At 48.0% G+C, this 25,228-nt stretch overlaps 2 protein-coding genes across 5 annotated transcripts in view; one reads left to right on the top strand and one right to left on the bottom strand.

Moving 5' to 3' along the window:
• LOC135808770 (JNK-interacting protein 1-like) overlaps positions 1-1,481 on the bottom strand; it is a 31,405-nt gene extending 29,924 nt beyond the window's left edge. The window contains exon 1 of one of the 2 annotated variants that reach the window (XM_065321997.1): positions 906-1,481. In XM_065321997.1, coding sequence (XP_065178069.1) covers positions 906-1,196 — 291 coding nt within the window. In that variant the 5' untranslated portion in view covers positions 1,197-1,481. The remainder of the gene's footprint in view (positions 1-905) is intronic. The other variant, XM_065321996.1, reaches the window with a different exon arrangement.
• A 3,117-nt stretch (positions 1,482-4,598) lies between these two features.
• The window catches only part of LOC135808768 (uncharacterized), a 31,753-nt gene continuing 11,123 nt past the window's right edge, over positions 4,599-25,228 (top strand). Inside the window, exons 1-19 of one of the 3 annotated variants that reach the window (XM_065321995.1) lie at positions 4,599-4,751; positions 6,093-6,279; positions 6,463-6,595; positions 7,178-7,327; positions 9,085-9,240; positions 12,713-12,906; positions 13,217-13,439; positions 14,177-14,407; positions 14,710-14,795; positions 15,170-15,356; positions 15,653-15,732; positions 16,115-16,227; positions 16,432-16,913; positions 18,190-18,411; positions 19,299-19,474; positions 19,812-19,988; positions 20,398-20,605; positions 21,705-21,803; positions 22,108-22,410. In XM_065321995.1, coding sequence (XP_065178067.1) covers positions 6,098-6,279; positions 6,463-6,595; positions 7,178-7,327; positions 9,085-9,240; positions 12,713-12,906; positions 13,217-13,439; positions 14,177-14,407; positions 14,710-14,795; positions 15,170-15,356; positions 15,653-15,732; positions 16,115-16,227; positions 16,432-16,913; positions 18,190-18,411; positions 19,299-19,474; positions 19,812-19,988; positions 20,398-20,605; positions 21,705-21,803; positions 22,108-22,410 — 3,402 coding nt within the window. In that variant the 5' untranslated portion in view covers positions 4,599-4,751; positions 6,093-6,097. Of the gene's footprint in view, positions 4,752-6,088; positions 6,280-6,462; positions 6,596-7,177; positions 7,328-9,084; positions 9,241-12,712; positions 12,907-13,216; positions 13,440-14,176; positions 14,408-14,709; positions 14,796-15,169; positions 15,357-15,652; positions 15,733-16,114; positions 16,228-16,431; positions 16,914-18,189; positions 18,412-19,298; positions 19,475-19,811; positions 19,989-20,394; positions 20,606-21,704; positions 21,804-22,107; positions 22,411-25,228 lie in introns of all 3 variants that reach the window. The other 2 variants (XM_065321993.1, XM_065321994.1) reach the window with 2 other exon arrangements.

Below are 25,228 nucleotides of genomic sequence, written 5' to 3'. Positions count from 1 at the left end.
TAGTACACTGACTGTACTGCAAGGGGTGAAGGACTGGAAATGGACTCATGCTTTCCATGTGTATGAACTTTGAAGTTATGTCGCATTTTTACCGTGTTGTATGTCACTACTCTTCTTTGCGCTGTTTCTTTCAGTTCTCTGCCGTATAAAATCACAGCATTCGTGTGCGTTCAGTTTCTTTTTGGCTTGCATTCGATGAGAAGGCAATGAAAGTACTCGTGGAAACGGTTTGAAGATGGTGATTGCACTGAGGAGCTTAAACCTTGTTCTTTTCCCGGGAGTCACGGCGCTACTTTTTTCTTGCTGCAAACTTACTTGCATGCATGGTACTTCCCTAGCAATCATGAGTCTAGTATTGGTCAAGGCTATCTGGCAGAGGTACTGAGTAGGTGAAATTCACTGGGAGATATGTACTGATGTAGGCATAGATCACCCACACACTACATAGTAGGCCGATCATACGCATGATCAACTTTCACCTCCACAGCGCTACCTGGTATCAGTGACTCGACTGTTCACCCATTGCTCAATGCTTGATCACAATGATCCTGCACAATATCTCATCTGTAAGGCCGTGGATCTATGCTTTTCTGTGCTACTGGTTTCGATGATCACTGAAGATTTCCAGATTCTCATTTCACTTGCACTTTTGTTGCAGGATGATGCACACACATGAGAGTCAGAGACTGACGAGCCGACTGCGCATGCGAACGATTCATTCTGCGGCCATCTACTTCGAGGTCGCAGGGGTAATGCGGTGCACAGCCCGATCCAGGCAACTGTCGCTCTCTGGCCCAACCCCGAGCTCCTTCAATGACTGCCGCTAAACTGTTGGAAGAACATGACGCGGCCATGTAACGAGCAAAGCTCCACGATCCAGGATCTGTGAAATCAGTCCCACTTACCGTGTAATTGGGAAACTGTTCGAACGACTGCTGCATTGCCCAGACTGGATCGCTGCCGACATGAACGTCCACTGCCTGGTTCATGGAGAGCTCGAGCTCATTGAGTTGCTGCAGCTCTTTCTCAACCATTGCCAGCTCAGCGTCCAGGTCGTCTGGCTCCGGGCCCCAGACGAAGTCCTGTGGAAGAGGCTTCTGCGCATCGCCCTCCGACAAACCCATCTGCTGGAGCTGCGCGCCCACGTCGGCCACGCCACGGCCTGGTGGCGGAGCCAATCGCGGTGGGTCCGCCATTGCCCTGAGCAAACCAAGCGGCCTTCCACCAGTGGTGATCCGCCTCTAGCTCTCCTTTCTTCACCCGGCTGAGCAAATGAGCCGGCCAAAGTCGTGGGCCAATGTTGGTGCCGGATCAATGCCTCTTTTCAAGTGGAGTGCATGGCGTGCAGGAAAAGAGGGTCAACGTCACGATTCACGTCTCTTAGATGTGCAAATGCCCCCGAACCATGCGAATCACGCGAATGGTCCAGCCACGTGCGGCTCACAGCTCACGGAAAGAACTCTTTCCGAATGTCTGGAGTTAGCTGGGACGTCAAAGCGCCCTGTATGACTTTGATGGCAGAGCACTGGGTGTGACGACTGGCTGAAACGACCACCAGCCGCGTAGACAGATTGAGTGCCACGTATGTAAGGCGAAGACATGAAGACCGTGCTGGTCTGTATGTAGTAAGTGACAAGTGACTGGTGTCTCTCTGTCTGACTTGTCTGACTTGAAGGCGGAGTTTGACTGTAGGAGACGTCTCTAGCCTGCCTACTGGCACTGCCAGTACTGGTAGCACTCAGTGACGCTGGCTCCTTGCGTCTAGTGGAATGCTACATGTACATGCAATAGCTGCGTCATTCACCAATGCAGTTGCACGTGCAAGGCCAGACCGTGTTGGGAGTCATGGCAGAAAAACGGACAGAATATAAATTTTGGTACTTTTCTGGGGGGGGGGGGGACAATCATGCATGTTTCTCAAACTCTCTGTCTCACCTTCGCTAACAAAACATGGTAGATCTACAATAGTCGATACTCAATACTAAAATAGCTCTTCTGTCTCCGGATCGGATGATCCGGTTAGCAGGCCCAGGCTAGAACTACAGTCCATTTCAAAACTATAGACGCGTGAACTCATACGTACGAGCCGTACGTACTGTAGCGCACGACAGCCGTGAGTTTTGCATGAGTGTTTTCTGGTTTTCAGATGTGTTTTTCAGGTTTTTCTTCGTCGCCGCGGGAAATACAAAAGATGCAAAACACGCAAAGTCGCAAATGAAAAGGTGTGAGGAAAGTCTCAAAAGAAATGAAAGCCTCAAATGAATCTTCTTGCTTGCATTTTCTGAGTGCGTGACTGTAATGGCTTCCAAGGCCCGTAAGAATCTCAGTGATGCCGAGAAAGATATGATTAGTCATGTTCATTGTTTCTTCGAACAAGAGCTGGATTTTGATTGACGCTTGAGTATCCGAAATCCTCGTCGTCGAACTCACCTTGCAACTGGCGTGAGTGAAACCACTGTCACTCGTTGTGTCAGGCGAAGGGAACAGGGAGGCTCAAATCAAATCAAAAAGAGAAAATATAATTATCATCTCTACTGTATTTCACCCAACAAGATCCAAAACATGCAGAAAAGAAGAGAAAAAAAGGCAGGAGGCGTGATGGGATTCGAATGCCCCACACTTGTACTGCATGCACTACTGGAAATCACGGATCGAAACCACGAGGCTACCAGGACCCGTACAAAAATGCACCCGCGATGGTCTGGGCGCAGCACTGTCTCAGCAGGAGCAAAAATCCGAAACAAACTGGTCAAACCCTTAAAACAAACTGGTCAAACCCTTAAAACAAACTGGTCAAACCCTTCAAAACAGAAATTACATGTAAAACCGGAAAACCTGGCCTAAAAATAAACTTCAATTGTAGCGAAAACAAAGTACATGTATATAGCCAGAATTGTGAAGCGATGCAGAGACGGAATCTGGAGAAAAAACTAAAAAATTAATATTTAAATAAATTAGTGCAATTAGGAGTATAATCGATGCAGACATGGCCAGACAACAACGAGTTCATGGAATTTTTAAGGATTTTTATGTTATTCAAAATCGATTTTCGTGTTCCGCTCATCAGTGAATAGTATCGGAACTGAGGGTACTGTGTACAACAATAGAACATTTTATAACAGCATAATTAATTAAAAGTGTGAACAACAAAGGAAGTGCTACAGCATTACATAATAGGTGTCAAACATAGTGCTAACGTATATAACTGAGTGCAGCCACAAAGCAAGAGGTGATACAGTGCAACATGACACAACATTTACATCTGATAACCAGCTACGAGAACAACTTTAGCGCGACTACATGCTTCTTTTGTTTACAAAGAACAGGATGATTTAAAGGGGAAGTTAAGGCAAAAATTAAAATTTCACCAGTTGTAGACTTCGGGGTGCTGAGTCGAATGGTCTTGGTCCGAGAAAGCTGAGACGCTCCCTTCCTACTTGAATCCCAATCGAACTCGCGCACTTCCACCGAAACTGGGTGACTGCGCCCTACGAGATGGGGATTTGTATGCAAAATGTCACTAAAAGCGCCATTTCGTTCTTCTAAAAGCACGGATGACCGCGATTGGCCCATATGTTGTAGTCTTTTGGACGCTGAGTCGACTGGTTTTGGTCCGAAAAGGCTGCGATGCAGCGTTCGCCCCTAATTCCCAATCGAACATGGTTGAAGAAGCGGTCACGTGCTCCTGCGTACACCAGTCACCTGGTCACCGTGCCTGCAGGGTACAACTTACAGCCTGTTTTGACCTTTTTTGGGTGCAGTCCTGTCACTCGAGTTGAACCTTGGTGTGAAAGTTGTCGCCTGCTGGCGTGGTGACCAGGTGATTTTGGCACCCAGGAGCACGTGACCGCTTCTTCAACCATGTTCGATTGGGACTAAAGGAGGAACGCTGCATCGCAGCCTTTTCGGACCAAAACCAGTCGATTCAGCGTCCAAAAGACTACAACATATGGGCCAATCGCGGTCATCCGTGCTTTTATAAGAACGAAATGGCGCTTTTAGTGACATTTTGCATACAAATCCCCATCTAGTAGGGCGCAGTCACCCAGTTTCGGTGGAAGTGCGCAAGTTCGATTGGGATTCAAGTAGGAAGGGAGCGTCTCAGCTTTCTCGGACCAAGACCATTCGACTCAGCACCCCGAAGACTACAACTGGTGAAATTTTAGTTTTTGCCTTAACTTCCCCTTTAAATAAATCCCATCGAATTTTGTAAAACACTACGCGTCTATAGTTTTGAAATGGACTGTCAGTGTAGAACTAGTGCCAGTAGTGGTATAGGTAGACATGGTAGAAGGCCATAGCAAAAGCCCACTCTTCTTGTCTTATCTACCCAGTACTCGTAGATCTACGCTCGTACTGCAGCAGATCTACGCGTAGATCTCTACTCGTCGTCATGGAGTCGTGAAACTCTGCGGTCCGATCTAGTCTGGCACTCGCTGGCTGGTTGGTCGGCGCGGTACGCGGTGCATGCACATAATCTTCAGATGTGCACGTGATCTCTCGTGCATGGCCATGGCATGCACGTGGCACGTGGCCGGAATATAAACATTTTTTTTCGTTTTCACTCCACATTAATTTTTTTATTACACTTGCAGGAGATTTCGTCTGATAGTATTTTCACTGCCAGCAGTTCCACGAACAGCAAGACAAGCCAGGAGTTGCACGAACCAGAGTTCACCAGTGTACTGTAGCTATTGTGGAGCCGATGCAGAGGTTTTGAATACTCCAAGTGCCGGAGAGAAGTAGCGCTGGTAAGTTCAACTTGATTGCGAGTTAAATTTGGTGATATTTACACAATTACTTGCAGATCTGCAGACTTCATTGGGAGAGGAAGTACATGTACTATGTCCTACTGTGTCTGTTGATGGTGTGGCGCTTACAACCAGCACTTTGGTTAGCTACTGTTCACAGATGAGTCAAGTACAATAATTGTATTCCTTTACTCACTTTTAGGAATCTTCACTTCTCAACTCCAAACTTTACTGGCTGCAAGTCTCTTTTCTGAGTGCACGACATAATGTCTTTTGAAAATCTCAGAACTTCCTATACTAGAATACTAGAAGAAAAAGAACAATGGGCACACGTTATGACGGGTAGTAGGTGTGTACGCAGGGTCGAAGTGGGGCCGGGGTACCCTAATAGCTTGTAAATACAGTTTATAATACGAATTAATTGACAGGCAGTACTGGCAACTGTGCACTGTAAGACATGCCACTCTAATAATTGTCACAGACGAGATAATATTACATGTCATCTTGGCAATGGATATGATTCAGTAGACGTAAAAATAATATTTCATAGAGTGAGTTTTATGATAGGGAAAAGTTCAAAATCAATGTGAACAGGCAGGGAAGTGAACTGCCAAGAAAGAATGACTTTTTTGCAGTGAATTTGAAGAAAAAAACTGACCGTGGTTGGTCCCCCAGAGGAGGGAAAAAAGACAGACGCAGAAGAGTACCTAAGTGCTATCAGTATGTGTGGCACGTGTTGTCCCATGTGCATTTGCGTTCAGATTGTTTCTTCCCCTTCATTTCCCTCAGACCTACATTCCTATATCACCCTTGTGTAATAAATTGCGTGAATTTTCACCATTCCCCAGTTCTTGCTTTACTCTCTGTGCAAACACATGTGTAGATATCAGTGCTATGCTATTATTGCACTTTGAAGTCTCTTCACAGTCAAGTAACAGCTATATTTCCCCTGTCGTCACGATGGCTTAGCTCTTTTCCACATGGAGCTCACTGATAACTGTGCTGAAGAGCACCGTCGTTGAAGAAGTCTGTGTTCCCTCCCTTGTCATCTGTCTAGTCGTTTAGGCGTTCTGTGAGCCAGGTACACTGAAACAAATATCACAGCAAATGTGGGTTGATTTTCAGGGAGATGAGAATGGTAGCGAGTTGATTTCTACTTGAACGTTGTTTTGGTAGTGGCATTGTAGGTGTTGAAGTACATTGTTGGGTGTTACAAAGTTGCTCTGACAGCTTCTTCTAACATCATGAGTGAGGCTATGCTCCATGTTTTATGGGTATAGCTCTCTCGCTTTATATTTCATTATACTGTGACTGTCTTCCGTACGATTGGCTTGCAGGCAGGAGCCATGGACCACTCCATGCGGATTACGGAGGCCATCTTCAAGGAGCGACGGCCCATCGCCGACAAGATCAAGCTGGCCCGCTACGCCTGGCTGAGCACAGCGTGCCGCATGCGCGGCAAGTACCAGTCGCTGGTGGACTGGACGTGCACGCAGCTGGACAATGCATCCAAAGCCAACCTTGATGAGTAAGCTACACTCAACACGATCATTCTGAATGAGCGTCACATCCATGTGTTGTAGTGTCGTAGAATACTAGTAAAATCAGTGTCGGTATTCTCCAGCCATCTTTCTGGCTTTACTGTAACACAAGATGCTTGGGTTGTTTATGAAAGTATTTATTTGTTCCTCTGTTCTTGTTCTGCACCCAGGCAGGAGGTTTGTCTACTGTGGTCGTTCTTGGAAGAAGCACTCGAGGCACTGCAGCATGCTCAGTCGTCCGGTGGGGACGTGGAAGGGAAGCTGACCGTGTCACCAGTACTTGTGAAGCACCGCGCTGCACAGGTACGCGTACTATGCAAGTGTATGCTAGCCAGGGAGTAGGTACTGCAGTGTTGCTCAATGAAATCTGATCCCGTGAGTCAAGGAGCACAGGGATTTGCACAGGTGCAGAGCGCATATTATTTGTGAGATCGAATTTAATTGGGCAGCAGTGTACTTGCTTTGAATTGACTCCCATTGCTGCCTGGTAATAGTACATCAGGGGCGTCGCACATGGTACGGTCACTACGGTATTGACCGTACCACTATTTGCCCCAAGTACCACGTGATTCAATAAAATGCACTGATTTGGGCTCTAAATTTCCAAACTTTTCTGCTCAGCCACCCCTCCCTCACGAGTAAATTGTATTTCAGATGGCTGACCATACCACACTATATTACCTTCCGACGCCTCTGTACATGTATTGGTGCATTGCTGCAACCAGTCTTCTTTCGGGTCTTTACCCACATGGAAATACTCATTGCGTCACAGTACGCCTTTCCCATTCGCATTTAAATCAAAACAGTGAAGTCAGTCAACTGTGCAGATTTATTTGCTGGGAATTATGTCCTAAGAGCTGTGCTCTGCGTGTTCTTGTTGCTCAGGTGATTTGCAGATCTATCACTGCAGGTGTTGATGCGTTGCTAGCTGGCGAAGCTCTGCCCGGCCACTTGCCTGCCGTTCTGTCATGCTTCAATAGCTTGACCAGCTGTCCACAGCTATCACCTGTGGTCATGAATAGGGCAGAAAGACTGGTGAGTACATACTTCACAAGGGCAGAATTCTTCTTACTGGCGGCACTTGCGGCCCGTCGATTTAATATTGTAGTAGCTTTACACAGAACTATATTTTTGCGGGTGCATGTGCAGGGGGGATGTGGTGTGAAGATTTAATGCTTCCTATCCATAGGGCCCATAGCTGTCCCTGGCTGCTTTGACACATAAATGTGTTGTGCTGGCTAATAGTTCAGCTTGCTCATGGCATACCTACTTCTACGTACTGTAAAAGCCATATCTATAACGAAGTGCTAATTCTAACGAGTTAACGAGGAGCAATCTGTCGTTAAAATAGAAATCGTTATACAGAAATTGATACATTATATTGTCCTATTGAGCGTTGAGAATGAGTGAGAATCGTTACTTTTGGTACACGTAAACTTGTCAATTTTGGGAAATCGTTATATATGCGCCTCGTTAGAATAATGGCTTTTACAGTATAGTGTGTGTAGCACTTTGTGTTGGGAAACTACAAGTAGTTCCTTTGTGAATGTGAGCAATCTGTTCTCAGTGGGTTGTATCTGTGGCTAGCATCAGAATCGTGAGCTTGCTTATCAGCGCCCTGCATGTGCACTTGCATGGGCAAGTGTGTGTGTGATCGGGTTTCTCTCCTTTCTCACTTGTAATGTTACTACTGGAAGTTATTAAAGGGGAAGTTAAGGCAAAAATTAAAATTTCACCAGTTGTAGTCTTCGGGGTGCTGAGTCGAATGGTCTTGGTCCGAGAAAGCTGAGACGCTCCCTTCCTACTTGAATCCCAATCGAACTCGCGCACTTCCACCGAAACTGGGTGACTGCGCCCTACTAGATGGGGATTTGTATGCAAAATGTCACTAAAAGCGCCATTTCGTTCTTATAAAAGCACGGATGACCGCGATTGGCCCATATGTTGTAGTCTTTTGGACGCTGAGTCGACTGGTTTTGGTCCGAAAAGGCTGCGATGCAGCGTTCCTCCTTTATTCCCAATCGAACATGGTTGAAGAAGCGGTCACGTGCTCCTGGGTGCCAAAATCACCTGGTCACCACGCCAGCAGGCGACAACTTTCACACCAAGGTTCAACTCGAGTGACAGGACTGCACCCAAAAAAGGTCAAAACAGGCTGTAAGTTGTACCCTGCAGGCACGGTGACCAGGTGACTGGTGTACGCAGGAGCACGTGACCGCTTGTTCAACCATGTTCGATTGGGAACTAGGGGCGAACGCTGCATCGCAGCCTTTTCGGACCAAAACCAGTCAACTCAGCGTCCAAAAGACTACAACATATGGGCCAATCGCGGTCATCCGTGCTTTTATAAGAACGAAATGGCGCTTTTAGTGACATTTTGCATACAAATCCCCATCTAGTAGGGCGCAGTCACCCAGTTTCGGTGGAAGTGCGCAAGTTCGATTGGGATTCAAGTAGGAAGGGAGCGTCTCAGCTTTCTCGGACCAAGACCATTCGACTCAGCACCCCGAAGACTACAACTGGTGAAATTTTAATTTTTGCCTTAACTTCCCCTTTAAACAACTTTTCTGATGTTCAACTCTTGTTTTTTTCCTAATAGTGGTGCATCTAGCTCACTATGAAGCTGAGACCTCAGGTGGGCCGAGTGCACTAGGTCTCACCAACCTTTTGCTCCTCAACTCTAACCAGATTGGAGCCCGTGGGCACTCGTAGAAAAAGAGAAAATAAACTCCCTCAACTAATGAATATAATTATTCTGGTGTTGCTTGTATATGTATCTGTGTGTTTTGCAGGTGGAGTTAGTTGTCACCCTGTGCACTCTGGTATCGGCATTGAAGAAGAAAACCTCCCATGTTGATCCTAGTGTCTACTTGCAGTCGCAGCAGCTGCTTTGCTCATTGCTTCACCTCTTCCTCGCCATCCAACGGCAGCAAGCCAACAGGAAGAAGGTGAGAAAAAATCCAGAACATTGTCTGCTTGCCGTGTGTTGCATAATTTTGAACGTTTTAGATAGAAAATAAAGCGGACCACTTTCCGTGCACCGCGTAGGTCAAGAGGTGTCTTGCTGCTTGTGCAGGTGCAATCCTGATCACTTGAACCCCAAAATGCCAGGAAAAACTTCTAATTATCCGGACATTCTATTGGGACATATCAAGAGTCCATAATTCCCCAGATCTGCAGAGTGCGCACTTGACGTACATCACGGATTACGCCGTCCCACAACCCCATCCCAGTTGCGCACTCCAGGGGGATTATGGACTCTTGGACGTATGCATTGATTTCCCGCCATTCTGTTTTGCGGGGCAAGTCCACTACAACCATACACACTGTGATACCAGCTAGCTCTGCATAAAAGGTCATGAACTTTGTAAGGTTATACTCATATTTTTTTACTATAAGAACGGGTTGTACCTGCCAAGTATGGAGCAACTTGCCCCGCAAAAAGGTGACGGCCATCTATGCTGCATACCTCTCATTATCCAAACATGTACCCGCAACACATTATGTACATGTACGTCGAAAGGCTCGCATTGTCCCGCAGAGTTGCGCTATGCACCAGCACAAATCCCACACTTTTTCTATGTACGTGGATTCTGTGGGACTTCTAATTAATCAGACATGGCTAGTTTGAGGTTCGAATTATCAGACATGGTTATGTGGAGATCGTATTGGTGGAAACCAGTCCTGGAAGAAACTTCTAATTATTAAATCGGTATGTTCGAATTTAATAAGCCATATTCGTATTATCAGGATTCCACTTGTATAGGGTGACATCATTTTACTGTTGAATTGACTCAGAATTCCTCACATAATCCACACCCAGTCCCCCACACTAATACCGGCATACCCACCAATGGTCCAATTGACCCGCTACCTTAGGGGTAGGGGTTTCTGTGAGGCAGCCAGGCACGGGGGAGGTCGTCAACGACCTCGAGGGCGCCTGCAAAAGGGCGGGCCTTGGCCGATTTTTTGCTGGCTGACGGAAAAGCTTCTCAGTCTTGCGGGTGGCGTGGCCTCGTCCAGCCCTGTCGTAAGGGCGGAACCAAACTGAGTCCGACCGGTACACGGAGTGATCAGAAAAACGGTTAGGACGGGCAGGCTGCGACTGGTCCTGTGCCGCCCAGGAACCCGTGGCTGGAATACATCCATTTCCTGGCATTTGCGCTTATACTCACGGGAAAAGCCATCGCCGGAAGGATGCAAGCCCTGCAGTAGGCTCTTCGGGCACCTCTTCGGCAGCGCTGCCATGAGGCGCTGATGGCGTGTCTCGTTTGAGGCGTCGCCCGGCATAACGATTGCCATATGGACAAGCTCTGTCAGTTCTTGGACTGGTCGGCCCTGCTCAATCGCCGCCCAGAGCGCAGCCAAGGGACGGAAAACATCCGTGGCCTTCTGTTGGATGCTGGCCAGCATTCTATCTGCCCTCTTGGCATTGGCCAGGCCCTGGACATCTGACAGGAACTGGTCCACGCATGGGCATGTTTGTTTCGTCCACGTCTGGTCAGGGACATAGTTTCCGCACTCGTCGATGCTCGGCAAACGACAGGGAACCACGGTAGTGTTCCCGTAGACATGTGGCCATGTGCGAGGGGGGAGACCATACAGAGTCGTCCACCAACCCCTTAGGGTCGAAACCCGCGCCGGCAGCGTGAGCTGTACTACCGCTACCACGGCGGTGCTCGTGGGCAGCCGAGTCGTCGGATGACGGACATGTGCCACTAGCACTGTCGGAGTCACTACCTGACGTACCAGAGCTAGTGCCAGTACTAGTTGAATCCCGGTGCCTGGAGAAACGGTGCGATTCGCGCTGCCTGGGTGACCAATTTGGCCCCGGGCACTCAAACGAGACCCGTGTGTAGCAAGGGAGCGTGACACAGACCGAGATCTAGATCTACTCGTTCACGTGAGGAGGAACGAGGGGGAGAAAGCGAGTGAGATCTGTCCCGTGAGCTACACAGAGCACATAAATCACGACGTGTCCTAATAACTTCACTTCCGCGATCAGCAGTGTGGTAATCACGTCGCACAGATACGTCACCCCTACTACGGCCCCGACCGCCATTGCTGGAATGGCGATCGGTGCAAAAAACCGAGGCTGGCAGAACGCCATTAAGCCAAAGAGATAAAACGAGAAGGCTCCCCGCCATCTACACGAAAGTCATGGTCCCATTCCCTGGTGGAAGGGTTCCGAGCCTCCTCCACTTCTTGACCGCCAGAGGCTGTGGTGGTGACACGACCAGTTTCTATTCCGCTCGTGGGTGTGGAATTTGGGGGATTTTGTATACCATTCCGCGAAACGGTGTCTCCGATTTGTTTTCTGCGGGAGTTGGCGGAGGCCGCGATGCCAGATTGTACCTCTGGCTGCGCCAGGGTATGCAGCAAATCCAAGACAGCGTCCATCATGGAGATATTTCGGAAAAACTCGAAGAGGCGTGCAATGCAAACTACGCAGAAAATGCAGTAAAAACAAGGCCGAGGAAGGACTGGCCGGGCATGCGTGTTATGGTGTAGGAACAAACAAAAAAAAGAAAAAGAAAAGAAAATCTTTGAAAACTGGTACTGTAAAGCATGTAATTTTAGGTGTACCCAATGCTGTAGACAGCAAGCTGTTTCAGCCCTAAAGGCCCCATCAGTACAGCTACGAGCTAAATAGGCCGAGCTACCGGCCATGGTGCAAAGGAGGCACCACAGACATTAAGATAGCTCGTCGCTCTAGCGCCAGAGTGCTCAAACTACGAAAAGTAAAGGGGGGGGGGGGGGGGGGGTAATTCTAGGTGTATTAAAATGTCGGTGCCAGGGACCTGACAGGTTTCAGGTGTAATGTAGAATTACAGTGACCAGCTTTCCCTTCACACACAGTGCATACTCTTGTGCCTTTTAGGTGTAATTTTAATTTAGGCGTTTGGTTTCTCTACTGAAATCACTGAAATTAAAGTTACACCGAAATAACACAGTTATTTTATGCAGTAAAAATGTAGGGTCACTACAGTGTTACATGGAGCAGAGCCTCTGTGCAATGAATATCACCAAGAGTATATAAGCCCCCAAGAGTGTGGGGGGTGCGGGCCAAAATTGCAAGTCGACCGACATTGTTCATATGACATGTACATGCATTCGATTTTCGTCGTCCAGCATAGCAAGCTGTGTTCGTTTCAGAGGGAGGGGAGGGGGTCCTAGTACGAAATGAACGATGTTCGTTTCAGGGACGACAGAAAACTTTTGTGATGACTCCTAACTGTTGTGTGGTGAGGTAGTTCAGCTGACTATCATGAAAAGGAAGAACTCCTCAAGATTGGACTGTACCTTCCTGCAGGGTACTGAGTGCTCGGCTGAGCTCCGTACCCGGGTACGGGGCGTCTGGATAAGAGACTGAGAGTCTGTTGGATGTATGTGGCTGTTCTCTTCCCTGTGCTCGATTAGATATTTCTCCTGGCAGTTGAGAAGTTGATTGGATCTCTACTTCCCGTGTACGAGCTGCGAGAGGAAATAGCCTCTGCTGTTGACTGTGCGAATGGTGATGGAGCTGACACAGCTATAACTCACTCACTGCAAGATGTGTCCAGCAAGTTGGCCAGCGCTATTGAAGACGTCCTTGGTGCAACCTTGTTTGACAAGTATGTGTAAATGTGCACCTACAGTAGTGTATGTATGTGTGTGTGTATGCGCACGTGTGTGTGTGTGTGTGTGTGTGTGTGTGTGTGTGTGCATGTTAGTGTGTGTGTGTGTGTGTGTGTGTGTGTGTGTGCGTGTGTGTGCGTGTGTGTGCGTGCGTGTGTGTGTGTGTGTGTGTGTGTGATTCTGCAGCTTTGCATTTTGTTGTCTGGATTGTGCCTTTCTCTATGTCTGGGCTGTGCGCTCTCTCCTGGTCATGCTGGTGTAGCCGGACAATGCATCTGTGTGTGCTTCTTGTTTTGTTGAAACCAGGGAGCACCTATCCCAGATCCCTTCAGTTCTAGCAATGATGTCATCAAGCACATCTTCCGACAAGGTCAACGGTTCGCCATCCCCTGCTAAGCAGAAGAAAAAGCCAGCGGAAGCAGCGGCAACGCCCCAGGCAAGCGTCAACAAGTCGACAAGTCACTCGCACAAGCTGTTTGCAACGCTTCAGGAGTTGGTGCAGAGTTCAGCAGCTGCTGGTGATGCACAGGTGAATTGTACAGTCCCGTCCTCTGCTGTACAATTAGAATATGATAATGTCATGAGCAGCACACATACTGCATTTCCCCGATTATAAGTCACATCCCCATTTTCAGGTTTTAGCCATACTGTTTCAATATATTCACATAAGTGGGTTGTCACTCCCGATTGTCAGTTAGCATAGAAGTAACTTGAGGTAGGAATCTGTCAGTGGATCTTGTCATCAGGGCTCAGCCGCCCACATCATCAGCATGGCGGGTGTAGTCTCCACTGACACAAGATAACTGTGCATCGATACTCACTTACCCGAATCATCTCTGGTGTTCCACGAGCGCTGTGTGCTTCGATGCGTTCGCACAGCAACTGCTCCATGCTGCGTAGTCGAGTGAGCAGTTGAAAGTTGAATGAACATAAATCAAGTTGGAGAAACGAATGAATGCGAGCCATCTCTATAATTTTATGTAGTTGAACACTGAGAAAGGCCACTGTAATCAAGTAGTGGCGTAACCGACATGTTGTGCAGCAGAAAACACCAGATATGGGGGAGAATAGTCGGAGTACGCAATGTAAAGCCAATGTGTTTGTGTGTGTGTGTGTGTGCGTACGTGTGTGTGTGTGTACGTGTGTGTGTGTACGTGTGTGTGTGTGTGTGCGTGCGTACGTATGTGCGTGTGTGTGCGTGTGTGTGTGTGTGTGTGTGTACGTGCGTGTGTGTACATGTTTGCGCCCCATGTACTGTACATGCAGTGCTACACGTGGCCATCGCTCTTCTTCCAACTCTACCTGACTGCCGCCCGTGCTCGCAGTGATCGGCCTGCTGCCGCCGACCTGCCATTCTTCTATCAGATGATACACTTACTGGATGTGCCTGTCACTGTCACTGAGTCTGACACAGCTGCTGTGCCAGCACTAACACTCGACAAGGCCAGGTGTATTGTTCATCTGTTGACACTGGTCAACAAGTACAAAGTCTACAAGGTAGGCTGCTGGGACAGTTCCGCCGTCACTGTGTCGCTGTTGTGTGGTGCTTGCCCATGAGCTGTTGCTGTGTGTTTTCTGTGTTGTTTTCTGTGTGTGTGTGTGTGTGTGTGTGTATGTGTGTGTGCGTGTGTGTGTGTGTGTGTGTTTGTTTGTGTGATTTTCTGTCTGTGTGGCTGTCCGGACTCGCCGTGGACCTTGAGGTACTTCTGTTTCATGTTCTGGCATGCCTGCGTGTGTGCACGTGTGGGTTGGTTTCTGAGTCCCGTTTCTCTTGATGTGTGTTCCATGCGGTATTTCAGGTCGTTGATGACAAAATGAGTGGTGGCCATCACTTGACCTGGTTCCAGCATGCTGTCAGCTGGCTAGTACAAGCACCAGTGGACCAGTAAGTCACACATGGATGCTTCTTCCTTTTTATGATTTTTATGATAGCTGGTGACGCCTGATCATGCCTGATCATGGGGTGGTGGCGTCCCACGGAAGCGGAAAGGTGGTTCTTGACCAGGGAGTTGTACGACTCCTTGTTCTTGACCTGCCCGGTACGCGAACCCGTCGATTTTTTTTGGTGTTGGAAACTAGGCAAGGCTGATTGCTAGGTTCATGTGTGATGTCGCAGTGAGTGCTTGTCTATACAATGTGATGTTTCAATGACTTAAATGTATGCTTGTGTGTGTGTGTGTGTGTGTGTGTGTGTGTGTGTGTGTGTGTGTGTGTGTGTGTGTGTATGTGTGTTTGTATGTCCATGGTGTATGATTGTAGCCTTGTCGTCTGCAAGGCCCTGTCGGTCATTCTGGACTTGAATCATCGCGCTGTCGAGGAGCACTTACAGTCTGTATTTCAGCTGGCATGGCGCTCACTGGGCTTGTCACCTACAGCATCAGCAACTCACTCACCAGCCAATGAGCTAGTGCAGAAAATACTGATGACGTATGGCAAACTAGGACAGGTTAGCACATTGTGATCACTGTTATAAGCCTCTTTAGCACAACGTTACATGAACGCGCCCCACGTCAACACCTGTAAACATCCCATTTTCCCATTAAAGTACTAGCCGTTCACGGATCGATAACTTTACCAATCTATTGTACTATGTATGTTGTTAGTGTCATGTTCCACTTGCCCCTGGGTGGTGTTTTGTTGTGTTATTTATTGGCTTTGGACCATCAGTGTCCCATTGCCTTTCTGTTAAATTGATTTTCTTACTGTGTTGTTGCTTTTCTTTGTATTCTTGTGTACCCACAGCTGAGTCGACTGGTAGAGAATCTTCTCCCCGCTGCATCAGAAGTACCTTTCCGTGGTGTCCCAGACTCTCTGAGCAAAAGGTGAATTGTGCTCAGTGCAAGGATAATGTGCCACTACTGAACACTTGTGCTGGTTTATCGCAATGACATACATCTTCTTCTCCATTCTTTTTAATTTTAGCTTCTACATGCATGCATGCAAACACACACACGCATGCAAACACACACATGCGTGCTCACACACGCGCATACACACACACACTCACTCACACTCACGCTGGAAATTACTGGAAATACATGTACATGATGTAGACCTGCGCTGTATGCCTCTGCTGAGATCATGGTTACTTTGATTCAGTTACCGTTATGCTACACAGCGCTGCCATCACCCCAGCCACGATCTTTGGCATTCCTCAGCTTTACACTCATTGCTTGTTCTGTCTGTTTGCCTTGATGTGTGTAGCTTTGCATCTCTGGTCCAGCTGCTAGCCATCAGTCAGTTCAGTGCACTGTGGAAAGGCTTCTCAACATACTTCACTAAGGTCTTGGACAGTCTTCAGAAATCTTGTGACGACGGTATGTACGCACATGAAGGAGTGTTATGGTGTGGTGGGCCTGCGGCACATGCAGTGGTCATGTACCATGCTTGCACCAAGCTATTAGTTACATGTCACCATCGGGACACGTTGTTTGTACTTGAAATTGAAACATGAGTGAGGCTGTACAGCTACTGTTGCGTCTGCTCTCTGACTCCTGTTGTTGACTGTGTGCTGTGTGTAGGTGAGCCACAGCGCAAACGTACCAAAGCTTCACAGCGACCAGCACACCGACAACAGCAGCAGCAGCAGCAGCAAGAGTTCCACGGCATGTGCACAGGAGCTGCACTGTTTTCCGTGTTCGTCTCCAACGTTCACATCGTGAACGGTTCAGCTGCTGGCGCTGTGTGCAGCTTGCTGCAAGACACGCTCTCAGACATAGTCGTCCCGCTGCTCGAGGCATGCCGACACCAGTCCAACTCAGCATCTCTTCTGAGTAGTGTCCTGCAAGTTGCTGGTGCCATTGGACAGTCTGCCATACATCTCTACAGCCTGCAGGGCAACGGGATGCAGTGGTCCATGCCCGGGACACTGCTGTCTACACTTGTCACGCCCATGAGCATCTCAACTCCTGCTCGGGGCGGCCAGATTGCCGTGCCCACTGTATGGTGCAGTGTGGTGGATGATCTCCAGCAGCTACGGGATCCTGGTGTGTTAGTGCAGATGGTAAGAGATGTCAGTGTCATCAAGAGTACATAACCTTCCAGAGTGTGCAACTCGACTATGGGTGCTGTCCCGACAGAATTTCAAGTTGACGTCATTTTTATGATGCAATGCGCACTGTAGACGGATTATCAGACGAATCCGGAACGTGTGGTGGACCGAAGCCCGTCTGATCCTGTACAAATTATTGCTGAGAAAAACGTGTGATGCGTTGACACCCGTACACATGTTGTAAATCACTGGTGCAAGGAGCATTGGATCATAAATAATGACGTCAACTTGAAAATGACCCACGCCCATGTCGCCTGACTGTAGACTTGTACAGAGTAACTGCTTGTCTATCCTTTTGGGGGGGGGATGTGGGAAAGCGCATTCTTTTATCTGTAGACAAGAGTCCATAACCGGCTAAGCAGTGATCTGCAACTTGGTAATCTGTACATCCACATTGAGCAGATCTCCTAGCGCATTGGCGCATTAACAAACTTAGGGTGCGTTCTTAAATCCTCTCGGAAAAGTTGGAGACTCTCCGAAAAGTTCGAGAGCTGTTCTTATAGCCTCTCTGACTTTTAGGAGGCTCTCCAAAGCTCTCCAAGCTTCAGAGGTGGTTGAAACTTGGTGATTCCCGCGGTTTGGGATCAGCGCATGCGAACTACGACTAAAAGCCACGTGTTCATCATGAGTGTACGCATTTCCCTTTTCGGATATGCACACGTGCATATTACATTCATCACTCAAGATCGCGGCCCCTTTGGCGCTTCATTTTGCTTGACATGTGAAAAATATCTCTGAATTCTTCGAGACCCGTTCTTGAATAATCCCAGTTTCTTCGACTTCTCTTTTCTTCTTCTTCTAGAAGCTAGAGAATATAAGAACGCACCCTAACTCTCCGCTGCTGCAGTGTAGCTACATGTAGGTAGATGCACATATTCTGAGCCTCGTACATAAGTACTAGTAGTCACTTCATGGAGAGGTCTGTGCACTTTTCGTACTTCTACTAAAGCCTGGTGTTTTGCCTATGGTTTAGCCCCGAATGACAAAGAAAGTCTCTCCCTACACGGATCGGTCATCGGGGGGGGGGGGGGGGGGGAGGTAGAGCAAGTCATGTACAAGTAAATGGGAATAGTGCACTCTTGGCTGCGCATTGTTGCCTGTGGGCTGGGGGCTGTGGTCGGGGGGGGGGGGGGGGGGGGGACAGGGGGAGATGTGGGCTGTTGCTGGTATTGGTGGTGGCAACGACAACACACTCATGTTGATTTTGTTTGTTTGTGTATTTCTGCAGCGCTGCCTCGCCGCTCATTGGCTTCACTCCCAGTCACTCTTGTCATCACAGTGCGGACAGTGCGGTGGCAAAGCTGGACGCCAGAATGGTACGAAGAAGGAGCAGCCAATGGATGATGGTACACCGCAAGATGGTGATGACAGTGATGACGATGGTGGTGACTCTGCTGTTCAGGAACAGGTCCTGGACTTTGTTCTGGACTTTGGTGATGAGAAGCCTGAAGTAAGTACAGTATTAACTCCTGATCAGGGCACGAAGTTTATGTACTCAATTGTTTTTTGGTTTTCTTGTGCCATGAGACAGCCAGCCACACAGTGAGTTTCCTTAGGCTGTGTTTACATGAGAAATTTCAACCCGGGTCGAGTTCAGCCCGGGTTGAAAGTCTGTACGATAGACAAAAGAGGTGAGCGTTTACATGAAGACAGTTGACCCGGGTCAAATACTGATATGCCGCCAAAAGTCCACTTCTACAGTCCTGTATGGTCACGTGAATCCGTTCGCGCGAAATTTGCATCTGCAGTGCTGTTCAAACCTGGCGCGAGATACGCACAGAAGTACGTTTGTACGATTTTCTTGACCCGGGTTGATTTCAACCCTCCCCTTGGGGGGAGGGTTGAAATCAACCCGGGGCGAAATTTCAACCCGGGTCAAGCGCAGTGCGTCATGTAAACGCGCCATTCACTTTGTGCACATGGGGGGTTGAAATCTGACCCGGGTCGAACTCAACCCGGGTTGAAACGCTTCATGTAAACACAGCCTAAGAGTTCGGATTTTCTCCACAGCCGGGGCGGCAAGGTTGAATGTCTTGGTTGTTAGCGCATGTAGCTTGGTTTTGCGTAGGCAGCAGAAGTCACTTGGGCCAGTTCTGCGGTGATTTTTGTATTTCTAGCTTCACCATAGATGCTTTGCTGCCGGTTCTTGCATCAGCCAGTAGAGTAGCTTGACTGTGCATTCATGTGTATGTAATCGTGCCAACATGCACTATATCACTGGATGTGTGTTGGCAGGTGGGTGGGTAGTTCTGATGTGAGTATACCACTGTGTGTGTGTCTGTCTGTCTGTTTGTCTGTGCATGTGTGTATGCATGCACTATGTTGTTTGTATGTCAGACTGACTCTGGTGTTGTGCAGCACCAGCAGCAGCGGCCACCATCTCTAGACCTGGTCATGACACACTTTCCACTGGTATCACAGCTATGCCGCCCTGATCACTGGGCAACTCTCGGACGCCTTGTACTTGACCGCATTCAACCTCAGTCTGCTGTATTAGCGCGGGCTACGAAAACGTTAGTTTATACAGCCCGCTTGATTCTGTTTTAGTGTTTGAAGTACTTGGGCAAGTCCTCTGCGTTTGCTGCCATGGTAATAATGGCAACCTCAGGCTTGCCATCTGCTTTGCTGTATGATGGCTAGCATGTATGATTTAATTAAAGAAAAAATTATATGGGATGATATGAGCAGCATGAGCCATTTCTAAGTTTATTTGTGTATCTACTTGTCTCTGGCTTGCCTCTACCAACTCCCCCCCCCCCCCCCCCAATTTTCTCTATTCTCTGGCCACTCGTGCTTGTATACTCTCTTACTCTCTCACTCTTCTCTATTCTCTCTTCTTTCTGTACTCAGCACTGGTGAGATAACATGTGACAGCACAGCTGCTAATGGTGCTACTGTCAGCCCTGAGCAGGACGGCCGCCTGTTCTTGCAGTTGCCAGCTGCCCAGTCGAGCCGAGAGCTTCACACGTCACTGGTGTCTGCGGCTGTGCAGGACCTGCATCGGGCAGCTAAACTCACCCTCAGCAGGTAAGACATGCATCCACCATGCCAACTCAAAAGCAAAACTGATCGACAGATGTGTGTTTGCATCATCCTAGCCTTAACTTCTGACAACATGTGGAAGCTTCCCGCTAGTGCAAGGATCAATTGCAGTACACGAGACGTACATGTACAAATTATACCAGTCGCACGTTATACAAGTATGCATGGAGCGCTGGTCGATTCACATGCAGGATTCGGAGTCTAGGCCGCAGGGGCGATTTTCTGTTTTTTTTTTTGTGTTTCAAAGTGTGGCCAACACTCTGGACAATCCGGTACTTCACGTCTCGTGTTCTTTTTTTTTTGCTGGAATCGTGGGATGCAGAGAGTGATGTTCACGTGAGTACCTGATGTTGTTGAGTTCTCTTTCTCTGCCTTTCCCGTTCGGTGCTAGCAGTGTTGGATCTGTTGTCAAGCTGCTGAAGAGTGTAGCAAAGGAATGCACGGCGCAGTGCGCATTCGATGAGTCACACCCCACCGTCTCTTCCAAGACCGTGGCAAAATGGAGTGAGATGTTGGAGGGAATCATGTCCGAAGATCACAGTGCCAACAAGGACCTGAGGTCTGCGACTGATCTGTGGAAATCAGTGGACAGATTAATATCTGTAAGTGACAAACATGTTCTAGTCTTGTTTGGGACTTGTGCCCTGAATCTTTCAATCCTTTCCTGAGGTATAATATGATTTCTCATGTGCTAACAGCAAACTCAGCAAGACTGTGGCCTGGTATGAAGGTAACATTGGTACAGCGTATGGGTGCTCTGGTCTTTGGCCGTGTGCTGCGTCTGGGTCGGATTACCAATGATTACTCAATTATTACACTCACGCCCACTGCTGATGGAGCTACATCTGTGCCTTTATGCTGGTGTTGTGTGTGTGTGTGTGTGTGTTGGGGGGGGGGGGGGGGGGTAGGTCAGTCTGATTGGCTCTCAAGTGAGTCATGAAATTTCTTTCTTTACAGCAAACAGTTGATACTGTATCTATGCCAGTAGCATTGATGATAAGTTGTCTTATGGCACAATCTTCACCTAATCCTGTACTCTAAAACCGTCATGATGTGGTTGTGACGACATGTGAACGTACCGTCAAGAGTACATAAACCAGAGTGTGCAACTGTGCATATCAGATCTGAAACAGCGCAGTTCGTGCACTACGTCACCCTGATGAGGTCAGCCAAGCCGCGACTTGCGTACAGCTCAAATTTTCGTGTTTCGTAGCCCAGAAATCAGCCAAGTTTGCTTGATTTTAGACGTCCTGTTTCAGGATTTCGGTGTTTTTGTGTGACTGTGTACATCCACCGACAAGTAAAGTCACCAGGCTATCCGTATCAAAAAACTGAAATTAGGACAAACTCAGCGACCTGCACCACCGTGACTGGTTACGCAACTTTTCACCGTACCTGTGGTTTACCATGCCGTCAGAAATGACGTACTGCACGAATTACGCTTCCACAGGAACCATCCCGAGTTGCACACTCTGGTTTATGTACTCTTGGTGCCGTAGATAGGCAAAAATTATGTTCATATGTCGTACTTCGAAGTAAGTTGCCAATGACTCAGTGATGTGCGTGTTCGTGTGTGTGTGTGTGTGTGTGTGCGCGCGCACGCGCGCGTGTGTGTGTGTGTACATGTGTATGTATATGTGTGTGTGTATGTGTGTGTGTATGTGTGTGCGTATGTGTGTGCGTATGTGTGTGCTGGTACAGGTCATTGAGCAGCTGCCAATGTTCTTCTTCTCACCAAGCCTGCTGTCCGTCGCCGCTGTTCTTCTCACAGTGATCAGCTTTGTTGCAGATCTCTTTGCGGTGAGTATGCTTGGGTGCTGCCATGTGTGAGCTTTTTTCCCGGACATGGAATACAAACATCCCATTGTACGGCGAAATAGATGGACAATTAGAGAAATGTTGTGGTTGGTGTGTACCCTGTTTGCTTTACAGCATCAGTGCATGTATTTCCTGATTTTTCCGCTTTGAACGTAGTTTTCAAGTTCCCAACCTCTTACATGTACTTGCAAAAGCTGCATGTCCAAAAGGATCTTCACTGCTAGTCTTATCATTCCATTGCTGCTGTTTTCCACTAAGTCCCATTTTATTTGTTGTTGTCCTGTAGTGTGCGGCAACGTCGAATCGCTGCAAGTCATTGCTGGCAGCAGTGATTGATCGCTGTGCTTCACCGGCCAGCAGATCAGTGATGGAGCGTTCTCGTCGTCAGGCCCTTCTGTCTTCCTTACCGGCGCTGGACGTGCTTCTCTCTCACCTGTATGGCCGTGCCAGCGATGTGACTGCGGTGAATTCGACTCCTTCAATGTCAGCAGCCTGTATGGCACCTGATCTGGACTTTTTCTCATCTGCTGTGCGACTGGCACTTGCTCATGGCTCAGCTGATTTGCACCTGGTTGCGTTTGCGGAGAGGGTAAGTTAACTGATACTTGCTGATGGCTTTGCTATTTTAGTGTTTTTAGTTGTTACTGGCTCTCCGCGAGTCATGCGTGCTGAACCAATTCACCCATAGCTCCATCAGTTTCTTTGAACTTGAACGAGCAATTCACGCTAACATCCATGGGCTGGACAAGACTAGTGCAGCCATGGGGAATCAGCCCTGGCTGTTACATTCTTCCGTGACAAATTTTTTCGACTCGTCGCTAATATGCGGACGATAGTTGTCTACCACTAGAACACCCGTGTCTTCAGTGGTTCCACCGTGGGACTCGGTATACGTTCCTCAGCCACCAGTGGTAGAGTTCGCCAGTCATCCATCCGCTGTTGCTGGCCGTGAACATAACGTTGCCAGCGTCGGGTGCCTTCAGAGCCTTCTCGACTCGAGGGCCAAGCTTTGTTGCACTCCTTGAAAATGATGAGCCTTGGCAGTTGTCGCCCGGCACCTGTTGTTGCTGCTAGTGCAACGCTGAAGCCCTTCTTTGTAGCTTTGGTTGACACTATGCGGATGGTGCAGCTTCCGACAATGTGTCATGATCGTTGACCAACTGTATAATATCCTTGCATCCAGATGTTGACCTTCCTCGAGCGTCTTCACGGTCTACCGTCATTCCAACATCTGAGAAGAACACTGTTGTAGTCCTCCACGCCCTCGACAATAATTTTCGGGAGCCGTTGCTTTCTTTCGCCGGCGTCCAACACAAGACTTGAAATGCGGCAGGTGGTGATCGCGAGTTGTCGGAATTATCTAGTACATGAGAGAACGATTTGCTTTGTCAAATTGAGGGCTTGTTTCAGTCTACTTGAATTCTGGCCAGTAGTCGAAGGAGTATTATGAAGTATTCACAAGACGTGGTCCGCAAGGTATCTCGTGAGAATTCTGTCGGTTCACATCAGGTATCAGCCTTGCCAAGATGGCTCCTCTCTCTTTCTTGAAAGCCTGTATACTCGTACTGTAAAGATCTCGGCACGCACCAGCAGACTGATCGACGAGGTTCTGAATTACTCTTGCAGGAAGCATTCGAAATGATTCGAGAGAGAGAGAACAAGTCGAAAGCACGAGGCTATGAATGTAGTCAAATAAGGGACTACTAACTTTATGTACGACTACTTTTTGTACTACTCGTCTCAGAACAAACGTAAGGCTTTTATAATGGTTATATTAATATTATCAAAGGAAAGACTGGACTATCACAAACGTTCTGGACTGGGAGAACAGCACAAGGAGGTCCGGACTAGGAGAATAGCACAAAGGACTGGGAGAACACACCCTGCGCAAGCGCAGCCTTCAGGGTATAACTAGAGCTATGGAGGGAAAAAGGAGTGCATGCAGTAAGTGGGAAAATAGGGTGAGCGGGAAAAGGGGTGCATACATTAAGCGAGACAGGGTGAGCGGGAAAAGGGGTGCATGCAGTTAGTGAGACAGGGTGAGCGGGAAAAGGAGTGCATGCAGTTAGTGAGACAGGGTGAGCGGGAAAAGGAATGTATGCAGTTAATGAGACAGGGTGAGCGGGAAAAGGAGTGCATGCAGTTAGTGAGACAGGGTGAGCGGGAAAAGGGGTGCATGCAGTTAGTGAGACAGGGTGAGCGGGAAACGGGGTCAGCAGGGGGTGCATGAATATGTGTAGGGGAGTGTGTGCGTATGGGAGTGTGTACAGGGCTCATACATTTACAACATGAAGGGCCTGGGTAGCTATGGCAATGAATGGATGAGAGCGCGAATGTAGCTACCCAGGCCAACGGATAATACGGTATAAATGTGGGAACTTGTGCAGGAAGAGTGCGGGAGCAAGAAGTTAGAGTACTAGAGTATGGAGAAGCGGAAAAGAGGTGCATGCAGTAATTTGTGTATGAGTGCGTGTGTACATGCGTATATGGGAGAGAGGTCAGCAGTGTGTCAGTGCGTGCATATGCGGAATCGTGGACCTAACAGTACTGTAACACCGGAAAATTTCGGTGGAGATTTATTTTCGGTAACTTCGGTACTGGTAAGTTTTACTTAAAAAAAAACGCGAACTAAAATTCAACCATGCCATGCCACACAGTGTGCAAGATGCATTTTTGAATCTGGAAAACTGGCTTGCTGAAATTTTCACGCTACTGAACCGTTGATTTTGGCAAATACCGAAAATATTACACCACCGAAATTCCTGGTTATACATTAGTTGAACGGTGGCTCCTGCGATTACCTTCTCGGAGCAGATACCACACGGGAGACGCGTCTACCACTACGGCCAATGCTCTTTGGACAGACCTGTATTTTCGTTTAGACTTTATTTGAAGGATTCTCCAAAAGTAAATGGATACTTTTCGGGGGAGTTTCCTGGAAGGGTGGATGAGACGAAAGGGAAGTGAAAAGGGGCCAGGGAAAATACTTAGCAGAAACACTGCTCAAGGAAAAAAAACACCAGGGAGAAACAGAATACATGACGATGCACAACAGAAATAGTGGAGAGCTATCTCTCAGCTCATGAACACTTTGAAGTTTGAACTGCTGTTGTTTGTGGCCATCAGTATGGACCTATCGACTATAACCATAAGGAGCAAAAAACCTCCATAAACTTAATCAAGCGAGACCAAAAAAATAGAGATTCCCGGGCCCTCCCACACCAAAATCGAGCCAAAGTCAAAAAAAATTGAACAGTTCACACATGTACAATACTGATCATCTGAGTAGATCTGTAACATGGAGTCACACAAACCCGGGCTTGTACGACTCGGGGCGTCGTTGGCCGAAATCCAAAAAAATGTACGGGTAAACCGCGTATGTTGGCTGTAAAAAATATTAAAAACAA

This window comes from Sycon ciliatum, chromosome 2, assembly GCF_964019385.1.
Source record: "Sycon ciliatum chromosome 2, ocSycCili1.1, whole genome shotgun sequence".
Classification (NCBI taxonomy): Eukaryota; Metazoa; Porifera; class Calcarea; order Leucosolenida; family Sycettidae; genus Sycon; species Sycon ciliatum.
This window is presented reverse-complemented; position numbering and strand designations above follow the sequence as displayed.